The sequence below is a fragment of the Purpureocillium lilacinum genome (genome assembly GCF_023168085.1).
Source record: "Purpureocillium lilacinum CBS 284.36 DNA, scaffold_4, whole genome shotgun sequence".
Lineage (NCBI taxonomy): Eukaryota > Fungi > Ascomycota > Sordariomycetes > Hypocreales > Ophiocordycipitaceae > Purpureocillium > Purpureocillium lilacinum.
In genome coordinates, this window is record NW_027072114.1 from 2126930 (window position 1) to 2142363 (window position 15434).

At 59.9% G+C, this 15434-nt stretch overlaps 4 protein-coding genes across 4 annotated transcripts; 1 reads left to right on the forward strand and 3 right to left on the reverse strand.

The window, feature by feature from the left end:
* Positions 1-1555: 1555 nt before the first annotated feature.
* PLICBS_005813 (uncharacterized protein) lies at positions 1556-1975 on the reverse strand (the record flags this gene model as incomplete). The annotated part of the gene is made up of 1 exon (XM_018319532.2): positions 1556-1975. The coding sequence occupies one exon, from the start codon at positions 1973-1975 to the stop codon at positions 1556-1558; it is 420 nt and encodes a 139-aa protein (XP_018182006.2).
* Positions 1976-7155: 5180 nt separating this feature from the next.
* PLICBS_005814 (uncharacterized protein) lies at positions 7156-8824 on the forward strand (the record flags this gene model as incomplete). The annotated part of the gene is made up of 4 exons (XM_065600803.1): positions 7156-7405; positions 7461-8426; positions 8538-8741; positions 8805-8824. The coding sequence occupies 4 exons, from the start codon at positions 7156-7158 to the stop codon at positions 8822-8824; spliced, it is 1440 nt and encodes a 479-aa protein (XP_065456875.1).
* A 448-nt stretch (positions 8825-9272) lies between these two features.
* PLICBS_005815 (uncharacterized protein) lies at positions 9273-10016 on the reverse strand (the record flags this gene model as incomplete). The annotated part of the gene is made up of 1 exon (XM_018319536.1): positions 9273-10016. The coding sequence occupies one exon, from the start codon at positions 10014-10016 to the stop codon at positions 9273-9275; it is 744 nt and encodes a 247-aa protein (XP_018182010.1).
* A 2136-nt stretch (positions 10017-12152) lies between these two features.
* On the reverse strand, positions 12153-13689 carry PLICBS_005816 (uncharacterized protein; the record flags this gene model as incomplete). Its single annotated transcript, XM_018319538.1, has 3 exons — positions 12153-12958; positions 13032-13469; positions 13578-13689. 3 exons carry the CDS (start codon positions 13687-13689, stop codon positions 12153-12155), a joined length of 1356 nt encoding a protein of 451 aa, XP_018182012.1.
* Between the last annotated feature and the right edge of the window lie 1745 nt (positions 13690-15434).

The window sequence follows — 15434 nt, forward strand, 5'->3', positions numbered from 1 at the left end:
CATAGCACTGGTGTTGTTGGGCGAGTGACTGACTGACTGAGTTACTGACAAACCCTCGGAGTTGCCTCTGTGGTTCTCATCTCCTCATGCAACGTTGGATATACCTGGCCATGGACTCAAGCTCTCAACCGTCTTTTGTGGCAGCAATGCGCCTCACCTGTATCGCATCGCACCCACCGATGAGACGGCTCACGATGCGGCTTTCCCTCCAGGGAGGCTTGGGAGGGGGCAAACACGGCGTTGCAGTTACTCAGCTGCCAGTTTGCTGGGTGCAGTTTGCGTGCCCGTTGTCATTGTCGTCATCCACAGTCAGCCCCAAGTTGGTTGCTAGCCGAAGGAGTGACTGCGCGCGCGGCCTCCTGTGAGTGATGTCCATGTTGCTCATACGGGAGGGACGGCAACTCTGTCCAAGGGCGACTGCAGCCGCTCCACGCTCATCGCTGGGGAAGGGTGTTGCTGCGACGAACATGAAGACAAACAGGTTCGTTGTGCGCACGAGATTTGCTTGGGACAGGATAAATAGCGTTTTTCGTTCAAACTGAGTGCAAACGATGCAGTTCCCGTCGAGATGTCTGCAACTCCCCTCACAAGCGTCCTGCCGTCGTCGAAAGTCCAAGATCAGTTGAGATTGTTTTGCAGCACCAGTCTGTGTCGACATAGATGACCATCGCCCTTCTCTCATCCAACACTGCGGCATGTCTGCGTCGAGGAAACAGGCGAGCGATATCACGAACAGGGCTGGCTTCTTCCTCAGGCAACTCGCGCGACGCGACGGCGACGGCGGCCCCAGTTCCACGGTCGTCGGCGTCATCATCGTGGGCGTCGTGATCGGGTTCGTCGCCCTGCTTGTGGGCATCTACGTCAAGCACGCCGACAGGTCGCGTCCGCGACACTCGCTCGAGAGGCGCCATCTGCCGCGTGGCAGGAGGGATATGCGCCGCGGGCACACTTTACGCCATGGTATTCGGCAGAGCGGCAGGGTATCGCCTCTCAAGTTCTATGATGTGGTGGACCGTGGGAGGGGCGAGCCTGTGACAGTGTTGAGAGACGACTTGGAGATGGCGAGGCCTCGTCGGGCGCATCTGCGGTAGGGAGGCACGTTGAGAGGGTGAAGGTGACGACGACGGGGCCAGACACTCGTACCCATCATCTTGTCTGGCCAGCGAGCTGTAGCCTAGACCGGGTGAGGGCATCGGCATGATTCAAACAACGCTCTGAAAAAAAAGAGAAGAATACCTCTGGTTTGAATCGCAGACTAGAATACCCAAAGTCATTAGATCGTGTGATCGTTCCGTCGTACCTTTTCCTTCTCTCAAGCGCCCGTGTTTCAAAAGTTCCAACTTCTCAAACCCCGTTCAATGCAAGCAGATATCATGGCCCCTCCATCCTGGTCGCAGATTAATTACACGCCAGTAATATACACGAGTTGAATGGTCTACCTTGCGACTGCAGCAGTCAGCAAGACAGAACCACAGCTGATGAATCCAATCTCAATCTCAACACTGTTATATCGTATCATCATGGGTTGATATCGGCCGCAATTCTGACGCCCCGTTCAAGCCCCCTCCGGCGGCGCATCCGGTGGCGGCGGCGCGTCGGCCGGCGGAGGCGGTGCCTCGGCGTCGGAGCTCTTAGAGCTCTTGCTGCTTGACGTCTTGCGGACGCTCCGCCGGCGACGGCGTCGGAAGCGGATGGTGTGGCGGTAGATGTAGAGGAAGATGCAGAGGCCAACGATGAAAGCGCCTAGCACGATGCCGACGACGAGTCCGATCTGAATGTTCGTGTTGTCGCTCGGGTTGCTTGAGAACTGGCGGCGTATGAGTGCTCTCGTGTCGTCATTGAGTTGTTTCCACGCCGCGGTTGAGCCATCTTTCTTCTCCGAGAAGAGTGTCGTCACAGGGACGTGCTCGGCGTTTGAGACCGGCCCGGGCCATCCTCCGCCGCCGCCCCGACGATGATGGAGCGGGATATACATGCATCCACCTGGTCTCTCCGCACGGCTTGGGAACTACTTCCTCTTTCTGCCCCGAGGGGCGTTTCAGGACCAATCCTGACTCAGAGAGGTTACGTACGGAGGGGGAAGCGAGTTGGAACAGAGAGTCAATGGGGTCGCGGCCACGTCAAGGAGCGGGCGAGGAGACTGGAAGGGGAGAAGAGAGGTCGGGCGAGAATGTCATGCCCCCGGCGCCGCCATGCAGAAGTAGTTAACCCTGCGCTGCGCTGCGCTGCACTGCACTGCACCGCTGTCTCGCAAGCGAGAAACGATGACGAGGGACTGACCGCTTGCAGAGGGGGAGCAAGGCACGCGAAGCATACACGGGTCGCCGCAGGACAGGACGAGACTGCGCAGGGCAGGGCCGGACAGGGCATGTCTGGACAAGGGGGCACGCATATTTAAACCTGCAGGGCCCCGGCGGCATATCTATCGCGCAGGCGGCGGCGGCGGCGGCGGCGGAAGAGGGACTCGTACCGGACGGGCACCAGCTGCAAGCAGCGCCGAAGCGGAGCCCCGGGAAGGTTCACGCGAAGAAGGGGGGTGTGGTGGACTTTGCTTTGCGCGGAAGGAGAATTCTGGACTTTCGACGACGACGGCGACGACGATGCGTTGCATGTTGCATGCACTGGTGACTGCACTGGGGGGCGAGCCATTGATGTCGGGCTCCCGTATAAGACAAGACACACATAGCCTGCAGGGTGCGACTTGCATGAGCCAGCCACTCGTCTCGATCACTCAACTCACTCACTCCTCACCCCACGATCTCCACTCCCCGGCCTTCTTTTTCGGTTCCTTTGCGCGTCTGTGGACTACATACAGTACCGCAACGCGAGCATACCAGACCTGGGGTGGTGTGCAGGTGGTGCACCGCGGGCGGCGCCCGTGGGGTCATGTAATGTAATGCGCTGTACCTATGCTATGCAATGCAGGCTGGCTGAGACGTGGTTGGCGTGGCACAGGCACAAGGCACAGGGGGACCGAAAGAAAAAGGGGGGAGGGGTGTGCGTGCCGCTGAATCGGGCTGGGCTGGCTGCCAGCCGCGGGGGAGGCGCAGAGGGCAGAGTGGCTGGGGGGAGCAGCTCGAGTTCCAATCAATCGGTTTGAGGCGAACGGCGTGCATGCGGGCGAGATGGCCAGACGGAGTGGTGGACGTTGGGGTGCGGTCGTTGAGGTGGTGTTGGCGGCAAAGGGGATGCTGGCGACGATGGCAGCAGTCTGTGAGCATGTGCTTCCGCTTTTTGGAGATTGTGGTGGTGACGGTGATGATGTTGATGATGTGGCATCGGGCGACGGGTGTTACGTCGGTTGTTTTTTTAAGCTTCAGCTGGGCGCTAATATCCTGTGCAACGTACTTTGCCGGGAGACGAGAGCCAGTGTTCCCCCTTACTTTCGTACGTTGGGCGAAGTTGACGGGGGCCGTTTGCTTGCCTGTGCTCGTGTCTTTGTACGCCCGGAATGTGCTGCCTAGTTGAGGGCAAAACAATTTGTATACGATAATGACTCGCAGCTCCGTTGGGAACATGCGCCGAGCTCATCGTTTTTACAATCAATCGTAGTGTACTATTACTTGAATTCTCTGGTCGGCCAGTTTCGAGAGAGTAATACCCAGTTGTTGAAAAACAGGCTCTAACTATATATAAAGTATTCGACGTTATCTCTCGGCGGGCAACTTTGCAAGAAGAGGCTTTTTCTTTTTCCTAGTGCGGTGTGCAATCAACAGAATAACCAATCTGTGAAGTCTCGACGATGAAGCTCAACCACGGACTTGTGCTATTTGCGCTCTGCGCCGGCGCCCTTGCGGAGGGACGGCCCAAGAGCGTGACTGGGGTACGTCAGAGGCTCAACGAATCCGTGATGCCGTCAACAGCAAGTGGAGGGTTGCTAAAGTTGTCACGCTTCCAGAAATGCTACCAGGCTACCGCCTCCAGCGCCGCCAGCTGTCGCATCGAGATGCCAGCCGGGAGCAACGGCGGTGCCTCCGGACGTGGAGGCAAGAGCGGCAATACAGCCGTGTTCTTCAAGGACTGCAGGCCAAACACCGAAAGGGGACCCGGCGAAGAGGCAAGCACCCCTCCAATCCCTCTCACCAACTCCATCCCCTACCGCGGTCGATTCTCCTCCAAAACCAAGGTCGAAGGGAAGAGGCTTACATGCTAACCGCCGATGGGCTTTCGCAGTGCACGAGGGATGGCGCGCCTTGCACGTACCGTTTCTGGGACATGTATGCCACCTGCGACTGATGAGTCCAATTGCAGATGGTGCGCAGGGTCCGGCACACCATTTTGCAGAGTGCCTACATAAGTAGCCCAGGTGCGATCGAAGTACGAAGTTGATAACGCGGGAGCGCACGGGGGAGAAGGGGGGAAATGAAGGGGGGAATGGGAGCTTATAGGGTGGGCTTGGGCTGCGCGACGTGCTTGCGAGGAGGGAGTTGTTGTCGGACTGCTTCGGCTGTCCTGGAAGAGCTAGGGGGGAGGGTACATTACAGAGCCTACATGTACGATGATTGTGGCATGCATGGGAGATATGCACGATGCGTGGGCACGCTGCAGCGTGTATGCGGGACAACTCATCAGGTCATCCGAGCGCCGACGGTCGCTGTGGGGATGGGATTGGGGTTTTCTTGGACCCCCAGAAAGGTGGCCAGAGTGTTCATTCACGGTTGCCAACTCCTCTTTGAACCTCTTCGTGTGCTAGAGCCAAACGGCAAGGAAAGGTGACTGCTTGTTCTAATAGGATTGAGTCGTTCTGTCTCGCACTATGTGAGCGGGCCATAGTTATCCGGCGGCCATGGAGGGGCAGGTTGGGCATCACTGACGGGGGGGACGGGCGCTAACTAGCTAGTTAGCACCCAGATAACGATGGTCACGATGCTTTTCTCGACGTGGAGTCGACCCGCGGCGGAACCGGATGGGAGGCGCCGGCGTTGGGTGCAAATTGGGTAGGATTTTTTGAGGGGGTTGGGGGTGAGGTTGAGTGTGAGTGTGAGGGTGGAGGAGGGGACGGCCCACGATGGACCTGACTTGATCGATCGGCCCCGGCAAAAGTCGATGCGTGTAGGCGGGTGTGATCAGATGGCGCAGGAAGGGCGGCTGGTGCTCTATCAGTGGAGGGACCAGGTGGCAATCACTTGTTCGTTCCCTTTCCTTCCTCTTTACCCATCCTGCTTGCTATCGGTTTGTGCCTGTTCGATGGGAGTGGTGTAAGCGTCCTGGGTCCTCATCGGGAGCGCGCAGCCGTTCAAGGGACTGTTGGAGTCCCCGAGGGGGTGTCGAGCTCGGCGCTTGACAGCGGCATCTGTGTCGGGAAAAAAAGTCTAGGCACAAATCGCATCTGTTATGTTGTTCTCGCCAGCGACACGACTCGGGAAGCGAGCCGGCAGGTGGGCCCGCCGGCACGGCCAGGCACCTCCGGGAGTCCCGACCCGGCTCCGGCTCCAGTCCGGCGCCGGCTCCAGCTCACGGCGGGTCCGGCCCCGGGCCGAATCATCAACGCCAGCGGTGATCGTTCGATGAACCCAGCGAAGCTGTGGGCCACTCGTAAGATTTCCGGCCTGGGGCGAATGCAGCGCAAAGCCGATGCTCTTGTTGAGCTTGCCAATCTTGTCTTGGAGCTTGTCAAGATCGTCTCCTTTAAAAGGGTAAGCTGGGGAAACGGACCCGAATACGGCCTTCTCCCAGATAATTTCGTCGCGGTGATCCTGGGAGCCTGTTCAGCTGATGTTAAGCTCTTGGATAAGGCCGCTGCAAATGTCGACTTGCTTTTCGATGAGGACAGTAAATTCACTTGGGGCGGCCGGGGAATTAATTGGACTTCCCAGGATCCGAAGGAAGGCTGAGCCAGATGGGCTTGCATATGCACGTGCTTTGTTGCCCGGGCCAGGAGACGGCCGGCAAGTACACTGGTCTGTCCGAGCAAATGCAGCGCCCAAAGGGAAAGGCATCCGCGAATGTATGGGGAGGCTTGATCCCGGGATAGGCCTGAGGTGTGTTTGCCCTGTGGAACCGTTCTGGTTTGCGATGGAGGATGTGGGAACATCCCCGAGTTTGGGTCGCCTCTTCATGGACCTGGTCCTGGAACGCGATTACATTTGAGCAGTAGCTTCATCGGCCATTGAGTCGACGGTGAGAGGAGCACCTTTCAAGAGCTTAGGCGTTCTAGTTAATGTCAAGGCGTCACTATAGCCTTTACACATCGACTTTTCATGCACTTTAAGTGTAGTTCAATTCCGGCACGGCATGAACGAACCAGAGGAACACCAAAATTGACGCAAACGAGCCTCGAGTATTGATCCAAATTCGGCAAGCCATGAATTTAGGACCGTCTAGAATTCGAGATCGCCCTTGTGGAGTAGCACTCGGCTCCGACAAGCCCATGGCTCGAGACCCAAAACACCGGCCGGCCCCTGCAGCGCCTCAAACGCGGGCGCCCTGAGACGCCTCCAGCCTCGACCGTTCGACACCATTGCCTCATGTCCCGACACAAGCGGTTAGCCCGTTCCTGTTCGTCACCCCCGCTGTAACTCGACTCGCCTGGCGTTCGTCGTTTTTGGCGGACACCCCCGCATAGATGCGCCCTCGTGCGAATCACCTGGGTAATGTGCCTGGCCGGTTCCTCCCTGTCCCCCAGCTTCAGGCGGCGTGCATGCCGTCTCCTCTCACGGCCAGGCCCCAGTCGTCGAGTTTCGCATCCGCGCAGGGTTAGACGTGAAGGGTCTGGGCTTGGCCTTTGAAGGTTTGATGCCGCGGCCCGGCATGGGCTGGTGCCGGGCCGCTGAAGAAAACTCGTCGTGTCGGGCCGGTTGTGTTGACCGAGACTGAAATGGCAGCCGGATTGGCAGTTGACGCGGTCAGTGCTGTAACAGCTCAGCTGAAGCTGCCATCATGTGTGTGTGTCCATGATTTCCTTTAACATAAGCCCTGGGACGGTGTCATTGCATATGCGTATGATTGATCTGCCGTTTTGATCTGCTTGCCGGGGGCCGTACCATGGCACCGCCGTCTGTCCTTGTTCTCCTTTGTCTTGCTCTTTCCGTCCACTCGTGGCCCCGGGCACTCCACGATGATCGATTCTCGGCGGGTGCGCTCACATGGCCTCCTGTACGCGACTCGAGAGTATCATCGCGGTCTTTGCCCGCTGCGATAGAGGGCGATACATCGATGGGGACGCTGCCCGTGCTGCCTGCCAAGCGAAGAGAACCGTCACATCCACAGGTTTCGAGAATAAGAGCCCAAGATGAAGCTCCGGATGCAAGAAGCGAAGACATCTTTCGACGAGACTTTCCCGCCGATGGCGGCCAGCCGGGGACGTTGACTCTGCCAGTCATACATGCCGAGCCGCCCAGGATAGGCAAAAGGGCGCTCGAGGTGCAGCTCGAGAACCGCTCGGACGTAGCCTACTATGCCCAGCGTGAGTTTCTTGCTCGATGAGGTTTAATGTGGGATATTTGCTGAGACGCAGGCAGTCAGCATCGGAACGCCGCCGCAAAAGGTCTTTGCCCAGCTCGACACGGGCTCCTTTGAGCTCTGGGTCAACCCCAACTGCAGCGGCCTGCCCGTGACGGACCGTCGCTTCTGCCAGGCCATCGGACGGTACGATCCGTCCAACTCGTCGACGGCCGTGGTGAGCGAGCTGGGCACGTCGCTGCGCTACGGCATCGGCTCCGCCAACATCACGTACGTGCTCGACGACATATCCCTCGGCGGCGACTCTGATTCCGGCGCCTCGTCCGCCGCCACGATGAAGCGCGTGCAGTTTGGCGTCGCGACGACGAGCGAGGACCAGTTCTCGGGCATCCTCGGCCTCGGGTACGGCAGGGGGCTCAACATCGGGTACGACAACTTTGTCGACCAGCTGGCGCGGCAGAACGTGACGCGCACCAAGGCGTTTAGCGTGGCGCTGGGCTCCAAGGACGAGCGGCAGGGCGTCGTCGTGTTTGGCGGCGTCGACACGTCCAAGTTTGCGGGGCGGCTCGCGCAGCTGCCCATCATACCGAAGGGGGAGTCGCCGGACGGCGTGGCGCGGTACTGGGTGCGGATGAAGGGCATGAGGCACGTGGCCGCCAACGGCACGGCGACGGACCTGCTTGCTGCGTCCAATACGGAAGGGGAGAGGCAGGGGAAGGCGGAGGGGATGCCCGTGTTTCTGGACACGGGGGCGACGCTGACGCTGCTGCCGCCGGAGGTGGCGGGGGGGATTGCGAGCGCGATGGGCTCGACGACGATGGACCTGAACGGGTTCCATATTGTGGACTGTGCGCTGACGGGGAGGAACGGATCGGTCGACTTTGCGTTTGAGGGCGTGACGGTAAGGGTGCCGTACCGGGAGCTGATACGCGAGGTGCGCATGGAGCCGCCGATGTGCTATCTTGGGGTCATGCCGAGCGACATGTTTGCGCTCCTGGGGGATACGTTTCTGCGGTCTGCGTACGGTGAGTCCTCCTCCTCCTCTCCCCTTCCTTCGTTGGTGTGTGGGCAATCATTCCTCCCTGGAGGTCTCGAACATGTTGTTGCGAACGCTCTGGCTGACATACAAACGGCAGTGGTGTTTGACCTCGACGCCAACATGACGTACATGGCCCAGTACACCAACTGCGGCTCGACGATCAGGACGATTGCCCCGTCGTCTGACCTGAAGAGCCTGGTGGGCGAGTGCAACAGGGGGCCCACGGACGTCAACGGGGGGTCGAACGACGGGGAGAAGGCGGGGGGCAAGGAGCCCAGCGGGGGCGCGAGGCTACGACACGGTGCGTGTTGGGTTTATCTCTGTAGCGCTTTGGTGGTCGGCTTGTTTGCATTTTAGGGGCTAGGCATGGCGATGGCGTTGTAGACGGGCGTTGTGCCTTATTTCGTCAATGTTTTTCAGGGGTGCATGGTCGACCGGTTGGAGATTTGGGAAGCATCATTAACGCATATGCATATAAATCATCATTGGGGTCGGCAGCTACAAGGCTGTCTCGACGTTCTACTCGGCGGCCTTTGGTTACTCCAAGGGCCGCCCAACACCCAAAATTGTAACAGTATATGGTGAAGATATCCCGGATGGTGTCAATGTGGCAATGTGCATCTTGGCAACTTGGAGTCTCGCAATTTAACCATTCGTCACAATTCAGGTATCGGCTTTTGATCGATTCGGGATGTTCATTATTCTATAGTCTCTAAACAAAGGAGAAGAAAAGGACACTTTCAGAACCAAACGCCAGCTCGCTCATCATCTATAGGATATCAATCTCTCCCCCGCCCGTCAATCCGATGCCCGGCATTTACAATCTCAGAGCCTACCACGTCAGGCCGACGGCCTTGCCCTCGTACTCGCAGCCCCCGCCGGCCTTTTGCAGCAGGTTCTCAAACATCCAGCGGCCGACGTCGTCGCGGGAGATGAAGTAGCCGACCTCCTTGCGCTCGATGCCCTGGGGGCCCTCGACGTGCACGCGGATGGCCCTGTCGGGCTTCTCGCCGTCGACGAGCAGGCTGGGGCGCACAATGACGAAGCGCTCGCCGCTGTCGAAGAGGCGCTGCTCGGCGACCTTTTTGTCCTCGTGGGGCACGTGCAGGGCGTAGTGGTAGAAGGGGACGAAGAGGAGGGGCACGTCGCGGCCGTGCTGGGAGATTCCCGTGGTGCTGACGACGGCGACGAGCGGGCGCCAGGTCGTGCCGCCGCGCTCCTCGGCGCGCACGGCGGCGATGGCGTCGAGCAGGGCGGCGATGCCCTTCTTGCAGACGTCCGGGTCGTCCATGGTCAGCTTGGCCATGTTGACGGGCCCGCCGATGGAGAAGTTGACGGCGTCGACGAGGCGCGCGGGGTCCGCGGGGTGGGACAGGCAGGCGGCGACGGCGGCGACGTCGTGGGCGTTGCCCTCGCGCAGGATGAGGTTGGCGGGGCGGTCGGGGAACTGGGCCGCGAGCTTGGAGGGCGTGCGGCAGAGGGCGATGCAGGTGTGGCCGGCGGCGACGGCGCGGCGGAGGGCGGAGAGGCCGCAGCCGCCGGTGGCGCCGAGGAAGGCGATGGTCTTGGTGGACATTTTGGGGGATATATTCGATGAGATTGAATATGTGTGTGTGTGTGGTGGTGTTGAGCTGGGATGTATGCTCAGTTGGTTCGGCAAGCGTTGGTGTGTAAGTCGTAGGGCTGGTGATGAAGTATTGCCGAAGTGCTGGTGTTTAGACGTCTAAGTGGCGAAGAAGCAGTTGCTGTTGCTGGATGGGTCTTGATGGCTCTTGATGATGTTATTGATGATGTTGTTGTTGTAGATGGTATGTTTGGTGATGAGAATGAGAATGAGAATGAGACGGATTATGACGACGGAAACCATCAACCTCTTTATATCCCATGCCCGTCGTCGCCGACATCACACGCAAGACCCTTTTCTTCAAGGCCCAACAATATCCATGCTTTCCACACTTCCTCCGTCCCTCGTCGGCCGCGCCACGCCCTCGCGGCCATTCCCCCGGCGGCGCTTCCAAGCCCCCGGCCGCTGCAAGCCACGTTCCAGGGTGCGTGTACCTCAGCCCTGTTAGTACTCGCTAGCTACGGGTCTCCAGAACGCTAACGGTGGAGAGGTCCCGCGGTCGGGCAGTTGGTCCGCCTGTGGGGCATCCGCGAGCCTGCTCGCCCCGTCGCCCTCTGCACCTCGCGCCTTCGCGTCTTTTGCTGCGGGCTGCGGCTCGATCCTTTTGTGTGTGTCGCGCGAGCGAGAGCCGCACACCCAGCACACGCGGACCGGCGGGCGCGGGCGGCACCACTCGCCTTGGCCATTCTCACTCCTCGCGGCCCATCGCACCAGCCACACAACAGTCCCATCGTCGCGGTCAACCTAACGTTAGTAGTACGTACGTATCAAACCTCGTGGTGACGAGGAGGCGCGCGCCGCCCATCTCGGCTCCTCGACCCGAAGGCCGTCTTGGCTGCGTCTGGATCTGCGTCCCCCGTCGTCACCCAAGATTAGAAACTGCTCCTCAGTCAGTCTATCTATCCGACTCCGTCGTATCCCCGGAGGGGGAGGGACGACTTCCACCTCATCCTGCCAGAATGGAACAGGCTTGCGCCTCTGCCCTGACAGGGCTGACTGACTGGCCGACCACGTACGTACCTTACTTGGTTCTGCCCGGCCGACGACTTGCCTTCGGCTATCGCTCGTCAATGCTTGCTCCCCCTACAAGCCCTCCCCCACGTCTGTGTTAGTTATAGCCTCCCCATGCCCGCCGCGCCGCGCCTATCACCATCATCCCACGACAAGCCACGAACAATCCTACCCAGCACTTCTCAACCCCCTCCCCTGTATCTCTCTCAACCCCAGAAGGATTTCAAAATTCGAAAAAGTCCCCATGGCTCCTTGATTGAAAGATGCCTCTTTTGTTACCATGTGGCTGGGATTGGGTGAGACACGTCTCCGTGTGCACCCGAGGGTCATCCTCCATCCAGGGATATCCATGCTACAGCGTTGCTGATGCAGGCAGGTGGCGCGTGAGTAGTAGTATATGTGACGCGCGGTATATTAATTGCTCGATCCTTGAGGAACGACGATGGCTTTCTGGCGTGTTACCCCACGTACACATGGCTTGGACCCCCGCAGGTCGTTCGTATGGACATCAAGACCCTTGCCAAGCTTCATCACGCATCCAACGTCACACACCACGACATCTAGCTTCATGGTGCATCCCCTGCGCCACGCAACCCGGGAAGGCAGACATCACCAGCAGCGCAAGTAGACAGCAATCTTCGATGAACCCCATCCCAACTTCATATTACGTATGTATCCAAGAAAATGCTCCCTCCCAGCAATCAATTCCCCTCCCCGCCCATCGCGCGCATCCACGCTCGTTGTCGTTCTTGTTGCTCAAGCCATGCCGCCAAACCAAAAGAGAAAAAAGGGACCGGACGACCGCGACGGGTCATTATCGTCCACCCAAACCAACCCAGGATAAAAAGATGCCAAAGAAGAAAGCCCATAAGTACAAGGATGCGGGGCGGGCGCCATTGCCCTAAGATACAACATCGAAGCAGACGTGACAATATTCCCTCCCACGGTGTGATGATGATGATGATGATGCTCCTCGCAGAGTGCCTCCCTTACTTCAACGACGAGCTGCTCCGCGCGCCGGTACACCACCCAAAGCACCGCAAGGGGCCGACCTCACACATTAGAAAGCTGCCGCCTTTACAGCCAAAACAGCGCAGCGCCGGCAATGATCATGGCCAGCGCGCTCGCGCTCGCCTTGGAGCTGCCGCTCTTGCCGCCGCTGCCGCCGTCCTTGGAGCCGTTGCTGCAGTCCTGGTTGAAGCTGCCGGCACTGCAGCCCGATGAGCCACCCGCCGTGGGCTGCGCGCCGCTGCCTCCGTTGTTGCTGCTGCCACCGCTGCCGCCGCTGCTGCTGCCGCCCTTATCGCCGCTGTGGTCATTGCCGCCGCTGCCGTTGCTGCCGCCGGGAATGGTGTTTTGGGTCTGGCTGGGCTTCTCCGCGCTGCTAGATGCCGACGAGCTCTTCTTGCCCTTGTCCATGTCGAGGCCCGACGCCAGCAGGGAGCCCATGATGGTGTCCTTGTCGCCGTCCTTGACCGTGTCGTTGGTGCCGGCGTAGTCGGTGTAGACGTAGCTCTTGCCCTTGTTGGTGCCCGGCGCGCTCTTGGCGTCGTAGCACTCGATGCTGACCTCCTTGAAGGTGGCGTAGTAGTAGCCGGCCTTCTTGATGTCCTCGCCGTCCCAGTCGATCTCGCCGCCCGCCCAGTCGATGGTGCCCTTAGCGTTGCTAGCGAGGCCGCCGGGCCAGATGGACAGCTGGACGCGCGCGGGCGTCTGGGGGAACATCCACTGCTGGCTCGTCTCGTTCCACGTGTCCTTGCGCAGCTTCGTGCGGCCGACCTTGTCATCGATGAGCCACTCGATCTTGTCGGGCGTCCAGCGGATCTCGTAGGTGTGGAACTCGTCGAAGGTGTCCTTGACAGTGATGTTGCCGGAATTGTGATCTGCCCGCGCCTCCCGTCAGCCCGCCGCACTACATGCAAGGTCTATCGCTTGGTCTCTGCGCGCTTCACTTACAGTCCGTGATGCCCTGGAAGTAGTAGTTGGTCTGGGCAGTGTTCAGGTCGACACCGACGAACTCGTAGTCGATCTCGTCCTTGACATCCGAGAGCAGAATAAAGGCCGTCACGACGCCCTTGCCGCGGCTCGTCTTGAATGTGGCCTTGACGTTTCCGTACCACATGTAGGCGGTCGAGGCGAGCACCGTGCCGACGCTCTTCCTCGGCATGGTCAGGAGGACGCTGTCCTTGTATTGGGCGGGCTCGCCCTGCGCCACCCATTCGCCCTTGCTGGCGTCGCCGAGGTAGTCGCCGATGTTGATGATGCTGTCCATGCTCGTGAACTTGGTCGTCGAGCTCTTACACACGGGCGCGGGGGCGCACGCGTCGAGCGAGAACGACGACCGCGGGTCGCAGCCGCCGAGGCAGTAGGCGCCGACGCCACATTCGCCATATTCTGTCCAACGCCAGCCAGTCAGACCACGCAACTCCCCCGTTTAAATTGCATCGTGCATACAACGGTTTTCGATGCACTAGACGGACGGGGACAGGGATAACCACTTACGGGAGCAGCAGGGAGAATCCTTGGGGCACTTGCTGGACAGTGAGCACTTGGTGCCCGCCGCGAGGACGGAGGAGGCGCCCAGGAGGGCGACGAGGGCCGCAGAGCGCAACATGATGAGCTGATGGTGGTGTTAGCCTCCTGGTGGGAGCTCTGCTTCGACTTTCGAGATGCGAACCTTTTTGTCGCCTTGTTATTCTTTGCAGCAAGAAAGATCGCGGTCGCGACAGTTGGAGAGCACGCGACCGTCAGGTGAGCACCACGAAAATAGACGTCCGAGTCGAAAAGGGTGTTAGTGGCAGCGGGAAGGTACGACGGCCGAGAACAATGCAGGGGCGTCGTCGTCGTCTCAGATGCCGGCACAGTACGTAGTGCTTTGTTTGTGATGAACAAGAACAAGAAGCGAATGAACCTGTCTCAGTCGCCACCTAAATCGCTCTCTTGTTTGTTTCCGATTGTCTGGCCGCGACGCAGGAATGCGGGAAAGGCGACGGCCGAGGGGGCTTTTTTTTGTGCTGCTGACGCAGACGCGTTCCAGAGAGCCGTGATGAGGGGGTGCGGCGTCTTTGTCGTGCGTGCGTGCGTGCGGTGGTGGTGATGAACGACCGCCGACGACGATGACGGGACTTGGTGAGGCGCCGAGGGTCCGGGACGATGCACGCTGCGATGCAGTCTTCCGACGCAACGGTGATGCGATGCGATGCGCTGCGATGCGGATTCGATCTGGGACGACGAGGCGGCGGCCGCAACGTCGCACGGGGTTCGGATCGAGCAAGCTTGGCCCGCGGGGGGTCACAGCAGCAAGCAAGCAAGAGAGGCGGTTTTCCCTCGCGACACAGGTGGGAATATTAATAACGGGGGTGTGTGTGTGTGCTGCGCGCGCGTGTGTGCTTCCAGACAAAGGGGATGACACAGAAAACGGGCCGTCGATAACGAAAAAGCGAGCGACTGGGCGAAGGAAGAGAGAGCGCGCGCAATTCGGCCTCTCGCTGAAACTTTCCTTCTTCCTCTTTAACGAACGGTTGAAGAGGGAGAGAGAGTTGCTGGGTAGCGTAAAACGACCGTGAGCAATTTCGGCAGGAGGAAAGACGGGAGGAGACGGGGGGGGGGGGGGCGAGAAAGCTGGGCAGGCGGACATCCTCTCAATGGCAGGCAGGCAAACAACCAAGCAAGCAGAGCAGCCCACCATCCCCCCTCTCCCCATCCCAGGCGGGCAGGATCCACGCGCGAACAAGCAGCTGGACATTGGCAGCATCTGGGCGGCGAGAGATGGGACGGGCCAGGGGGGCGCGGCGCGGAGGAAGCCAAAGGAGCAATTAAACCGGGGGCCTGGACTCGAGGATCCTGTGGAATTGGTGGGCGAGCGAAGGTGCCAGGCCCAGCCAGCCCATCCAGGCCCCAGCCGAACAAGACACCCACTTCCACCCTCCACTACTACCAGCCTGGATGCCTGGATCCCCCCCCCCAAGCTCGGATGCGACCCCCTCAGGAACAGCCCGCTCCACGTACAGAATACGAGCCCCCCGGCGGGCGGGCGGGCGCCGAGCGAGCTTAGGTTGCGGGCGGGCTGTCAGATTTTTGCCCTGGCCTTGCCTGACCTGGCGCTGGCCTGGCGTCCTGGCGTTCTGGCATTGCATTTGCATTGGCAACGCCTGGGCTCGTCCGTTGAGCCACCGTCGCGCCATCTCCTCCGCACCGCGTCGCCCGCTTATTGGTTTTCCCACGGGTGGCACCCCAAGCCCCCCCTTCGTCACCCATCGCACGATCCAGCATAGCATCCATCATCACCAGGTGCTTCGTGTGTACGAGTCAATGACTGACCGTGACCCCGTCCCATCACCGCCCGCGCCGTGTTGTCTC